The sequence below is a fragment of the Octopus bimaculoides genome, chromosome 7 (genome assembly GCF_046866305.1).
Source record: "Octopus bimaculoides isolate indiv1 chromosome 7, ASM4686630v1, whole genome shotgun sequence".
NCBI classification, from domain to species: Eukaryota; Metazoa; Mollusca; class Cephalopoda; order Octopoda; family Octopodidae; genus Octopus; species Octopus bimaculoides.
Window position 1 is genome coordinate 35,746,838 of NC_142934.1, and position 14,065 is coordinate 35,760,902.

A 14,065-nucleotide genomic window follows, 5' to 3' on the forward strand; every position below is an offset into this window, starting at 1 on the left:
CTTCCACGGGTTCCCTCAACTGTTAGGGAGTGGCACTTTTTCACACAGCTATCCTCATTCATTCTCACCACATGTCCAAACCAGCGCAATCGTCTCTCTTGCACACCACTACTGATGCTTCTTATGTTCAGCTTTTCTCTCAAGATACTTACACTCTGACAGGTATGCACATTTACATTACACATCCAGCAGAGCATACTGGCTTCATTCCTTGCGAGCTTACGCATGTCCTCAGCAGTCACAGCCCATGTTTCACTGCCATGTAGCATGGCTGTTCGTACACATGCGTCATACAGTCTGCCTTTTACTCTGAGTGAGAGTCCCTTTGTCGCCAGCAGAGGTAAGAGCTCTCTAAACTTGGCCCAGGCTATTCTTATTCTAGCAGTTACACTTTCAGCGCACCCACCCCCACTACTAACTTGGTCACCCAGATAGCGGAAGCTATCGACTACCTCTAGTTTTTCTCCCTGGAATGAGATAGAAGTTGTTTCCTATTTGTTTACAGTGTTTATTGCACCTGAACATCTGCCACATACAAAAACTAACTTCGTAGTTAATCTGCCTTTGATATTGCTGCACCTCTTATGTGTCCATAGCTTGCACTGGGTACATCTTATAGAGTTACTACCTACTCCTTTACTGCATACTGAGCAGGGCCATCTACCTGAAGGGGTTTGTGTTTTATCTACCTTCCTACTTATTAGGATTTTGGTTTTTGCTAGGTTGACTCTAAGGCCCTTCGATTCTAGTCCTTGCTTCCACACCTTAAACTTCTCCTCTAGTTCTGATAGTGACTGCGCAATTAGTGCAAGGTCATCAGCATAGAGGAGCTCCCAGGGGCAACCTGTCTTGAATTCCTCTGTGATCGCCTGGAGGACTATGATAAATAGGAGGGGGCTGAGGACGGAACCTTGGTGGACCCCTACCTCTACCCGGAATTCATTACTGTACTCATTTCCAACCCTCACCTTACTGACAGCATCTCTGTACATGGCTCGCACAGCTCTCACTAACCATTCTTCTATCCCAAGTTTCCTCATTGACCACCAGATAAGGGATCGGGGGACCCTGTCAGAGGCTTTCTCCATGTCAACGAAGGCCAGGTACAGAGGTTTATCCTTGGCTAGATATTTCTCCTGCAGCTGTCTATCTATCTATATATATATATACATATATATATATATATATATATATATATATATATATATATATACATATATATATATATATATAAATTATTTTCAATGGATCAGATTTTAGCTCTTGTTTAAATCGATATAAATACAAAAACTCACTTGTGAGTAATTTGCTACGCTTGATAACAGATACAACATTTTTGCCAAATTTTGGTATAAATCTATAAATACACACACACACACATATATATATATATTTATATATATATATATATATATATATATATATATATATATATATAAATATAAATAAGGATAAGATCGGTATTTAAAATATTGATCTTATCAAGTGGTCAGCATGGGAATAAAAACCTTCAAAGGTAATAATTATTTAAATTGATACCCTGTATTATAATTTTAAATAATTATTACCTTTGAAAGTTTTTATTCCCATGCTGACCACTTGATAAGATCAATATTTTAAATACCGATCTTATCCTTATTTATATAAATTAGTTTTGTCAGTGTATTTACTGCGCTGATATCCTGTCCGGGATCGCACGAGAAGTTGTTTAGGCGGGCTATTTAAGCTAGTCGTGTGCATACGTGCATATATATGTATGTATACGTCCGTATATGTAAGTATACTGTTTATATACATGTATTTGTATTTATGTACTTGAGTATATTTCACTGATGAAGGCAGAGCATTTATGCAAAGCCAGAAATCCAGGATTTGAAATTATCTTATTATTTTTACTGGTTTATTTGGTCTTCGTCTTCGCTAATCGTGCCTTGCGGACATTTATTGTGGTTTTGGAGTCAGGATTTGACTGCTATTTTTTCAGCGTGGTGTTATCTCTTGATACCCTGTATTATAATTTTAAATATATATATATATATATATATATATATATATATATATGATATATTCAATACGGAGCAAATAATTCAGGAGAAAAAAATAATTACATTGATTATAGAATTAATAATATAAGCGGTTTAAATAAGAGTTTTGACTGTTATTTCCAGCAGGTAGACATACTCAGTATGTCCTTTGATTAATATACATATATATATATACATATTATTACAATTAAAAGGGTAAAGGGTTATCAATTTATTAATAAATTAATAATTAATAATTTTTACCAAGCCCTTCGGTATGTAAGCACCATTATCGGTGAACCCTTAATTTTGTTTATAAATATATATATATATATATATATATATATATGTAAATATATAAAAATAAAAAGATAAAGAGAGCAATGGTAAGGTTGGAGAAGTATTTTATGGATAGAGTCTTACAGCTGTTTCTGGGAAGATCCAGTACTTCCCTTCATCGGAGACAGAAAAAATAAAGTAATCTATTATTATATCCATAGGCGGATATTTTTAGTATGAAGTGGTAAAGAGTGTGATGTGCTGAAAAAAGAGAAAACAGTACTTGAAGTGTTTCATTCCAGTACACTTCAAGTACTGTTTTCTCTTTTTTCAGCACATCACACTCTTTACCACTTCATACTAAAAATATCCGCCTATGGATATAATAATAGATTACTTTATTTTTTTCTGTCTCCGATGAAGGGAAGTACTGGATCTTCCCAGAAACAGCTGTAAGACTCTATCCATAAAATACTTCTCCAACCTTACCATTGCTCTCTTTATCTTTTTATTTTTATATATTTACATATACACACGGCTTATAATACCCAATCCTGTTCATACGACTGGGGCAAACTAGTCGGTATACAGCACTTACTCGGTATTACCTGTATCCTCTTGGGTTTGGTTAAATCCAATACCCTCCTCAACCTTATATATATATATATATATATATATATATATATATATATATATAGGTGTGCATATGCATATATGCACACATATACAAATACATACACACACATACACAAAAATGGTTAAAAGAATAAATAAATGAGTAAAATGTACAGTGTAAAAGGAAAGAAAACAAAAATACAAAATACATTAAGGTGTACATATGTACATGCCTACACAAACAGGACTAAACACACAAAGAATACATAAAAACATATATACACATAAATGCATATGTGTGTGCAAATGTACATAAATATATATATATGTGCATGCAGCCATGAAAGCCCAAACATAAATGGAGGTGGAACCAAGTCTCATCATCACAACTGCCCCACAATGGACAACTGAACCCCTGTCCCCTTTGCCCGGTTGTAACTGCTGGTCAAGTAGTTATGCATAATAGTAATGGGTTTTGCTTAGGGGCCACTATCAATGCTGTCAATTTCGATGCATTAACATTCCTTCTCCAATTCAAGACTTAAGCATTTTACCTCACTAATGGAATATGCCCATGAACTAAAAGATAGTACAGTTAGTTGTGCCTTATTTTGGTCAGTATTTGGGCATGCAGTACCATCTCAGGGTGGTGGGCAACTGTGTGGTTTATGCACAAGGGAAGGATTAGAAATTATTTTGACCAATGTCAAGAGCATCTTTAATAAACAACAAAATAGGTATCTTACTCTATCCACTGAAAGACCAAGATGTTCTAATGCTACTAATCAATAAAGAACCCAATCCATGGTGATGTATGGTAGTGTGCTATTGAACTTCCTTTTCCCAACTGGGGGATTTCACCACCTATATACCCTCTGGGGCCCCTTCTCTCTCTCTTTCACTTTTTTTGCATGAAAGGAGTTAATTGAATGAAGTGTTTAATGGGTGGCTGTATGTAGAAACTGTTTCATGTAATTGTGAGGTTTGTTGAATTAAGATTTATGACTTAAAACATATGGTACTTCAGTACTGTTTAGTTTAGCACATTTCATTGTTAATGTATATTTGACATGTAGCAATGAAAATAAATAGCATTATGTTGACATGCAACAATGAAAACAGGAATTTGGTTTAGTTTTTTGTTGCGGGAAAAGACAAATCAGCAAATAATAAAAAGAGAGCAGGAAGGAAATAGAAAGAATAAGAGACAGTGAATGGAAGAAGAGGTAAAGGAAGGAAATAAAAAGAATGAGGTAGTGGATGGATGTAAGTGCTGCAATGGTTGCTTTAAAAAGAATCAAAAAAGATAAACTATTTCAGAATGTAAGATAGTGAGTTTAGAGATAGAATAGAATAGAAACTATGTTGGAAAGGTGGATGCTGATTGTTGAAAATATGATGTAAATATGTGGTTAAAGGAAAGGATTCCAGACAGTTCAAAAACAAATTGTAAGTTGAATTTATGTTGTGAGAATGGATAAGTACTTATTCCCGATATAAACAGTATTTAAGTATGAGTATGATGATATGACATGATATAATACTATACATGATATATAATATGGTAAGTATTTTATATGAGTATATGCTTATATAAAAATAATGAAACAAGCCAACAGAGAGGACACTTTCTATATTTCTACCTTGTCAAACAACTGAAGAGTAGGTCCCTGTGTGTTGCAAATGTGTTCTTTAATGTCTGATCAGCCTTGATTGAGCAAATATAGGATTGAAGGCACTCTGGCCATGACTATCCTGTGTGGTTTTCATTCATAGTGTATCTAGGAATATTCTCTAATGTGTCAGTCTTTTTTTAAATGATTAAGTGTGATTTGAGAGAGATTTGACTGCTAATGGTAACAGGTCAAACAACTACACAAGGTCTTCCCTTTTTACATGCATCTAGTGATTCAGTTTAACTTACCTATCTGCCACATACCTAACCTGCAGTGAAATCACAGTGCTAGTTGGAATGCATAGGTAGCTAACAACTTAAGCTGTGTCAAATATTGCTAAGTTTTTAAAATTACTCTTTGTATTTCTAGGTTATGAATTATCCAAGCTTGAGATGACAGTTGGGTCACCTGAAAAACCATTGTCAGACCTTGGAAAACTGAGTTATCGAAGTTACTGGTCATGGGTCCTTCTTGAAAACTTACGAGATTTTCGTGGGACTTTATCAATTAAAGATCTCAGGTAAAATTTAATGTGATTGCTGAAAAAATAATGCTCATTGTATAATTAAAATATTAATAGTAATTTTAAAATTTCTAAAATTTGTTAACCTTTACTTGTCTTTGGCTTTTAATCAGTCCAATCTCAAGCAACCTACTTATATACAATTCCCTAAGCTAGGTTTGAAATCAGAATATTTATTTCTAATGTCATAGAATAGAAGCACTGTGTTTAAAAATATAGAAACTTTTCATTAGAAATAACATCTTGTACTCAAAAGCAATGAAAGGAAATGTGAAGATAGTAAAAGATTTATTAATCAAAACAAAAACATGAAGGATGCAGTCTGAATATTGATTTCTATGTTGTTTTTTTTTTTTCCAATATCGTCTTACATGCTTTGTTGAGCAAGTCCAACTAGGAATTTTTAATATTTTCAATGTAAATTTTCATGTTCAAACTTAGATCATGTAGAGCAAGAACTAGTAATAAGTTCCATCTGTAAAAGGCTGTGATTGAATAATTAAGAAAAGGAAAAGACATCTGGGCATAGAAAATAATTGATGCAGTAAGACCAACTTCATTTGTTCTTTCACAAAAATGGCAAGAAAATGGACACACTGTAGAATTTTAAATGTCAGTAACAACAGTGGAAAAACTCTTAGAAAGTTATTATTAATCTGATAATATGGATAATAATTAGAAGAATGTTTTCTTGATTTATCTTACTTCAGCCTTTACCTTCACTATATTATCTCTTCTTTGTCTTTGTTGTATAATGTTCTTTTTTGTTCCTATTGCAGTCAAATGACAAGTATAACACAGAATGATATAATCAGTACTTTACAGTCATTAAACATGGTGAAATATTGGAAAGGACAGCATGTGATTTGTGTCACTCCTAAATTAGTTGAGGAACATTTGAAAAGTGCACAGTATCGTAAACCTGTGTTGATGGTTGATCCTTCTTGTCTGAGATGGGAGCCTCCTCGGAAAATGCCAAAGACAACTAAGAAATGAATTATCAACATCTTTTATTAGTCAGGAATTTGGAAACTAAGATATTATTGTCATAATTAGTCAATATATCGAGACTTGCTTTTTAAACTTTATGAGCAGAAAGGGGGTGGTAAGAACTCAAACTCAGCATTTACAGACTAACTTGATATTACACAGAAATATATAACATCTGTTGACAGCTCCACAGAAAGTTTTACTGCTTAAGGAACATTCTATGTTTATTCTGAGATGTGCTTTCCATTTACTTTTATGGTACCTCAGTTTGATAAAGTCCATTGCATATATTAAGTTGCTGATATTTCAAGAGGCCCAATAAGTAAAAAGGAAGAGGCTAAGAAGAAATTTATATTTAAAAAAAAAAAAAAATTTTTAGCAACAAGAAAATGTTATTTCCAACTACACAACATTTCTTCAATTTGTTTAAATTCTGTGATAAAATTTTCAACTTTGGCTGTAAATTTAGCATATACAAGCTGAACCCTGGGGCTTCTTTGTTTTTGCAGCCCTTTGAAGGAAACAATTTAATGTTTGATACTGAAGCCACTGAATCTTCCTTATGGGATTGCCTAAACACTAAATGTAGATTCTTACTGTTTGTAAAGTCTTTGTGTTGAAGAACTCAAAATAATGGAAAGGAAACAGGATAAAGAAATTATTTTCCAGTTTACCTATCATGGAAAAAAAAAGCCAACTGTTTTTTATGATTACATCTTTTCATTTTTACTTTATTAATAAATAAAGTTTCATCTTACATCAAATCTTCATGTTCAAATAATCAAACTGTTCTCATTTTGCTTTTATCTTTCTTTTCACCTCATTCTGCTATTATAATAGGGCCATTAGTATGGATGTCTTGTAAATGCTTAGTTTGGTCTTGGCCAAAGGCTATAGAAGCTGTCTAAATCCGTTGATGTATTTCTGCATCTATAACATTATCATTGACTACTGATGGGTAGTCTAAATCAGTGAAGTGTTCATGCAGGATTTTTGCTTGTTCTTTGATGAAAGTAGTGTTGCCCTTGAACTTCAGAAGTACTACGATAGAAATTGATGGACCAAACACTTCATGTAGAACACCATAGAACAGCTTCAAATCCTTTGCATCATAGACTGTTTGAATCTCTGAAAAGGACTTTGAGCACCACTCATTTTAGCTCTTCATAGGTCCCATTGTATCATTGCTTTGTTCCCCTTAAAAGTCTTCTCTGCAATAGGCTGTACCAAAGGGCACTATTTCAAAATCTTTTCTTGAAGAGCTTGCTTGGTTTTTCAGTAGCTGGTTGATAGTCGCATCATAATCATCAAACCAGTCCTTATACTTCTTTATTCTAATACCAAATATGAGGTGATATCACAAAATTCCTGGACTAGTTCTGTAGCATGCCAACAGATGGCAGCACATAGTTGTCTGTGCAGTGAGAGCTAGCAGTCACCTTCATGAGGCAGTGTGCCAAGTGGCATTGCTGTGATTACTTCACAAGTTGTGAAATTTGCTTTAGTGATCACATGTATGCTGTAGTCTGCAATTTTGTCATGGACAGGAAGTTGGAACGAAAAATCAACATGCAATTTTGTGCTAAACATAGGAAATCTGCTACAGAGACATTGAACATGCTTCAGCAAGCTTACTGTGATGAGGCAATTGGTTATACGCAATGTTTTGAGTGGCACAGGCACTTCAAAAGCAGAAGAACATCCCTGAAAGATGATGAGTGAAAAGTGGAGAAACTTCATCAGCTTGTGCATGAGGAACATTGAAGGGCAATCAACAACATTGCTGATGTTGGTCTTATCATATATGGGTCCTGGCAGGCAATCCTAATGTCTGAAGTAAACATGTGGTGTGTCTCTGCCAAGTTTGTCCCCCACTGGAACATGGACGTAACGGCTATACCAGTGGACATGTTTTTCTGCTGCTCTGTTAAGAATTGTTGATTTGTTACCATTATTTACTGTTTGCAGTGTCTTTTTCGACATACTACCTAAGTAAGCAGGGTCATGTTTTTTTTCCTCTGTTAAAGGGATGTTTTTTTTTTCTACAAATGAATACTGAACAAGAAAACAAGATGCAAGCAGACAAGCTATATCTGGAAATGTACCCTGTCTCTCCCAGGTTGTGTAGCGAGGGAAAGGGAGAATATACATGAAAAAGAAATGCAAAAAGAAGCCAACTCGGAAACTGATAATAACAATGCTAACTTTGCATCTGTAGCCAGTATTAGTGTGAAATTCTGCAGGTCGGCCCAGACGTTCTGGAAAAATATATGTGTATAAGCAAAAAGGAAGGAACAAATGTAAGTCTCAACCCGCCTAGTGATGTAATTCACATTACGAAGAATCAAACAATTGTATACAAAACTTGGTCTCTTAAAACAAAAAAAATTGATAAAGCTACAAATGGAGTCAATAGAAAAATGCCTACAGCTGATAAGGAATAAGATAACGTACTTAAACAGAGGAAAGCGCTCCGGAATTGTTGAAGTAAAATTCGCTTCTGAGGATGAAGAGAAGATGCATTCAACATCTCCCTCAAAATCAACTGAATTAGTGCTGCTGCCAACATATTTAGGCAAGAGGACGTCAGAAGTTAAAATAGGGAAGATACTGCCGGAAATTGACATGATGTGGCTGATGGCAGCTGTATTAATGAATTTGAAGGATAAAATTACCATCCTTCAAGCCACCAAGCTGCGCCAGCAGGATTGGTGGGGCTAAGGCCTAGAACTCGTAATTCAGGCCACTCAGCAAGATTTAGATGAACTGCCAGATCAAATTTTCCTACCAGACAAAACTGCTCTAAAAGTATTAGTGGATGGGCGAAAGCCAAGATGCTACCTGTGCGGCATGAAAGGACATATCAAAACTGAATGCACACAAGACACAGTTCCAACAGAATCCTTTACAAACAGTGATCCCCCAAAAACTGAAGAAGACATAGATACCCCAAAAGAGACGATCAATACTGTTATAAAACAACTAAAAGGAGATGTCCCTGAGAAAACAACTTCAACAACATCTGAAGAAGTGGAGAATGAATGAAGGGAGGTTAAAAAAAGACACAAGAGGATGAACAACTCTCCCACACACTCCACCACACAAAGTACTGAAACACCTACATGCACATCCCACACACACAAAACTCAAAGGCCCAACCCGCTACCCGCAGATACAGTTATAAACATAAATGCATTCAATACAAACAACACTTACTTAGTACAAACGATAAGCAAAAATAAAAACATATCTCCATGTGAAGCCCCAACACTCCCAAACATACCGGAAAATATAAAATTTATATACATAGACAACATGTCATACATAGATTTAAAAGAAAGACATCCAAATGACATAGGACCATTACAGAGAACTTTTACGAAACATCTCTATACTTATTTCAATAGAAATACCTCACAAGGCACAACACCCAGAAAAAACCTCCCTAGATAAAACGTACATTATTGATACACATCTCTTTTGAAAAGGAAGCTTTGAACTTGGGAACTGTCATTTGTTATATTTTTCTTAAGAATAAGGTCAGATTATCATTTTCATATCTTGAATACTATTCAATGGTACTTAAACAAGTTGTTATGTGTCATGAAGAAAAATAATGCTCTGGTTAAAATATTTTCTAAGAATAGGGTATTGTGGACTAGAAGGCTTGATGGAAGTTAGGCCATCATCATTGTTTAACATCTGCTTTCCATGCTAGCATGGGTTGGATGATTTGACTGAGGACTGGAGAACAAGATGGCTACACCAGGCTCCAATCTGATTTGGCAGAGTTTCTACAGCTGGATGCCCTTCCTAACACCAACCACTCTAAGAGTGTAGCAGGTGCTTTTACGTGCCACCGGCACGAAGGCCAGTCCGGCAGTACTGGCAATGGCCACACTCAAAATGGTGTATTTTATGTGGCACCCACACAAGAGCCAGTCCAGGGGCACTGGCAACGATCTCGCTCGAATGTCTTTTCATGTGCTACCAGCACAAGTGCCAGGAAGGCAATGCTGGTAATGATCACGCTCAAATGGTGCTATTTACATGCCACTGGCACAGAAACCAGACAGCTGCTCTGGCAACGATCATGCTCAAACGGTGCTCTTAGCACTCCACTGGTACAGGTGCCATCACGATTTTGCTTTCGCTTGCCCCAAAAGATCTTCGCAAGCCAAGTTTAGTGTCCAATGAAGGAGATGACATTGGCATGGGTGCCAGTCGTCGAATTTAGTTCGATTTCAATTTCACTTGCCTCAACAGGTCTTCACAAGCGGAGTTTAGTGTCCAAAGAAGGAATGTTACGCATAAGTGGGCTGGCTACATCCCTGGCAGAGGCCTTGGATTTTGGTCTCACTTGGCTTACCGAGCCTTCTCACGTACAACATATTTCTAAAGGTCTCGGTCAGAAGTCATTGCCTCGGTGAGGCCTAATGTTCGAAGGTCGTGCTTCACCACCTCATCCCAGGTCTTCCTGGGCCTACCTCTTCCACAGGTTCCCTCAACCGCTAGGGTGTGGCACTTTTTCACACAGCTATCTTCATCCATTCTCACCACATGACCATACCAGCACAATCGTCTCTCTTGCACACCACAACTGATGCTTCTTAGGTCCAACTTTTCTCTCAAGGTACTTACACTCTGTCGAGCATGCACACTGACATTACACATCCATCGGAGCATACTGGCTTCATTCCTTGCGAGCTTACGCATGTCATCATCAGTCACGGCCCATGTTTTACTGCCATGTAGCATGGCTGTTCATACACATGCGTCATACAGTTTGCCTTTTACTCTGAGTGAGAGGCCTTTGTCACCAGCAGAGGTAGGAGGTCTATGAACTTTGCCCAGGCTATTCTTATTCTAGCAGCTACACTTTCAGCACACCCTTCCCCACTACTAACTTGGTCACCTAGATAGCGGAAGCTATTGACTACGTCTAGTTTTTCTCCCTAGAATGTGGCAGAAGTTGTTTTCTGCGCATTTACAGTGTTTATTGCTCCTAAACATCTGCTACATACAAAAACTAACTTCCTAGTTAACCTTCCTTTGATATTGCTGCACCTCTTATGTGTCCATAGCTTGCACTGGGTACATCTTGTAGAGTTTCTACCTACACCTTTTCTACAGATCGAGCAGGGCCATCTACCTGAAGGGGTTTGTCTTTTGTCTACCTTCCTACTTATTAGGACTTTGGTTTTAGCTAGGTTGACTCTAAGGCTCTTCGATTCTAGTCCTTGCTTCTACACCTGAAACTTCTCCTCTAGTTCTGATAGTGACTCAGCAATTAGTGCAAGGTCATCAGCATAGAGGAGCTCCCAGGTACATCCCATCTTGAATTCCTCTGTTATCACCTGGAGGACTATGATAAATAGGAGGAGGCTGAGGACAGAACCTTGGTGGACCCCTACCTCTACCCGGAATTCTTCACTGTACTCGTTGCCAGCCCTCACCTTACTGACAGCATCTCTGTACATGGCTCGCACAGCTCTCACTAACCATTCTTCTATCGCTAGTTTCCTCATTGACCACCAGATAAGGGATCGGGGGACCCTGTCAGAGGCTTTCTCCATGTCAACGAAAGCCAGGTACAGAGGTTTATCTTTGGCTAGGTATTTCTCCTGCTGCTGTCTTACCAGAAATATAGCATTAGTAGTGCTTTTCTCTGGCACAAACCCAAACTGCATCTCATCTAAACTGACTCTCTCCCTAATTCGTTGGGCTATGACCCTCTCTGTGACTTTCATTACCTGATCTAACAACCTGATACCTCTGTAATTATTCGTATCTAAAGTATCACCTTTACCTTTGTAGCAGTTGACTATGGTGCTGCTACACCAGTCATTGAGTATGACTCCTTCATGTATTACCTGGTTAACAATACGGGTGATTAGGCTATAGCCAGCACTGCCAGATATTTTGAGCATCTCTGCAGTGATTCCTGATGGACCGGGGGCTTTCCCTGTCTTCATATTCTTAATTGCTTTATCTACCATGGTACTGTCAACTCAGATAGCTGGTCCCTCTGTTGGGTCGACATTCGGCAGACTCTCTTTCTCCCATTCTTTCTCTTTATTGAGCAATCTTTCGTAGTGGTGTCTCCAAACCTCTTTCTTTGCAGCCTCTTATCTGCTTCCCCTCTGGCTAAATAAACCTGTCGCCTAGCTTCCCTTCTGGCAGTCTGATACAATTCCCTGCTACCACCGTTCTTCCAGTCTTTCGAAGCCTGTTTCTTTTGTCTAATAGCCCTGTCAACAACATTGTTCCACCACCACGTTATTTTGGGTTGAGAGGGGACTTTGCACTATCCACAGATCTGGTCACTGGCCCTCAGCAGGTTGTCCCGTAGAAATCTCCAGTTGTCTTCTACATGGTGTGAAGCTATATCCCCCTCTATTTCGTCAAAGGCTTTGAGTAATAAGTCTCTAAATCTCTGTCCATTCGCAGGATCTTTGAGCTTCCAGACCCTTCTCCTCCATGCTGGTCGTCTTCTGGGCAACCACTTAGCCCTGATCCTGAAGTCACTAACTACTAGTCTATGTTGTGGGGTACATTCTTTGCCTGGGAAGGTTTTGGCATTTACAAGCAGCTATCTTTCCCTTTTCCTGATGAGGATTTAGTCAAGAACAGTAGGTAACTAGGTAACTGCCAGAACAGTAGGTAACTAGGTAACTGGCAGGTTTCTTGAAGTTAGTATTGCAAACCATAAGATCGTTTGCATCACAGAACTCCAGCAGCCTGGTTCCCTCCTCATTGCGGGAACCAAAACCATAGCCTCCATGTATGCCATGGAAGCCCCCTGAATGTTGACCAACATGACCATTGAAGTCACCAGCCACAAAGAGAAGGTCCCTGTCATTCGTCGACAAGGTAGTCTGCTAGAGGGTTTCATAAAATCGGTCTTTCTGTCCATCGGGTAGCCCAGGCTGAGGGGCATAGGCCAAGATAATGGTTGCTAACCCATGGTGAAGGACTAATCTAATCTGAAGTATTCTGTCGTATACTCTGGCTATCTCGATTACCTTATCAACCCATTTTTCTGCAAGAAGTATACCCACGCCCCCCGATCCCATCTGTGTTCCCTGCTCAGAAAATTTTGTACTTGTGTTCTTTGCCTGTGAGGAACCTAGCGGAACCTCCTCTCCACCTTACTTCTTGGAGGCAGCAGATATCGACACATCTCTGTTCAAGCATCAGTATTTATTTATTTTTTATACTAAACGGATGACCAAAATATAACCATATGTTCCGTCAACTGTAAGGGCCTTAATGATCATAAAAAAAGAAAGTATGTTTTGTATTTTCTGAGTGGGAAAGACTATAAAATATACTTCTTGCAAGATACCCACTTTTTGAAAGAAAAAGAACCTGTCATTAGAAGTGAATGAGGTGCTGAGGCAATAATTAATAGTAATAAAGAACAGTCAAGGGGAGTAGCCATCTTATTTTCTAATAGTATTGATTATAAGGTATACGACAGTTTCAGGGATGACAAAGGCAATCTCTTGATGTTAAGCATAGCTTTTTGTGAGAGAAAAATAATTCTAGTAACCTTATATGGTCCAAATATAGATGATCCACAGTTTTATGCTATGGTGATGGATAGAATTAAGCCCTTTGGAAACTCTCATTGTGTTATAGCTGGGGATTTTAATCTCTGTTTGCAACAGTCTATAGATACTTCCAATTATCAGCATATAAATAATCCTAAAGCTAGAAAGCAAGTGGTAGATATGATAGGGGACCTTGACCTTGTAGATATTTGGAGAGATCATAATTCAGAAACACAAGGCTATACATGGAGACGTTCAAAGCCTATTAGACAAGCAAGGCTAGATTTCTTCCTGGTGTCACAGAATTTGTATTCATTCATTTGCCAATCCTCTATAAAGGTTGGGTACAGATTAGACCATTCTATTATAGACATCAAAATAAAATTTTTCAAAGAAGACTGT

At 37.7% G+C, this 14,065-nt stretch overlaps 1 protein-coding gene across 2 annotated transcripts in view; it reads left to right on the forward strand.

Moving 5' to 3' along the window:
- The window catches only part of LOC106873138 (histone acetyltransferase KAT8), a 63,461-nt gene extending 56,590 nt beyond the window's left edge, over positions 1–6,871 (forward strand). For both annotated transcript variants that reach the window (XM_052969537.2, XM_052969539.2), the window contains 2 exons: positions 4,964–5,114; positions 5,897–6,871. In XM_052969537.2, coding sequence (XP_052825497.1) covers positions 4,964–5,114; positions 5,897–6,113 — 368 coding nt within the window. In that variant the 3' untranslated portion in view covers positions 6,114–6,871. The remainder of the gene's footprint in view (positions 1–4,963; positions 5,115–5,896) is intronic.
- Positions 6,872–14,065: the final 7,194 nt, after the last annotated feature.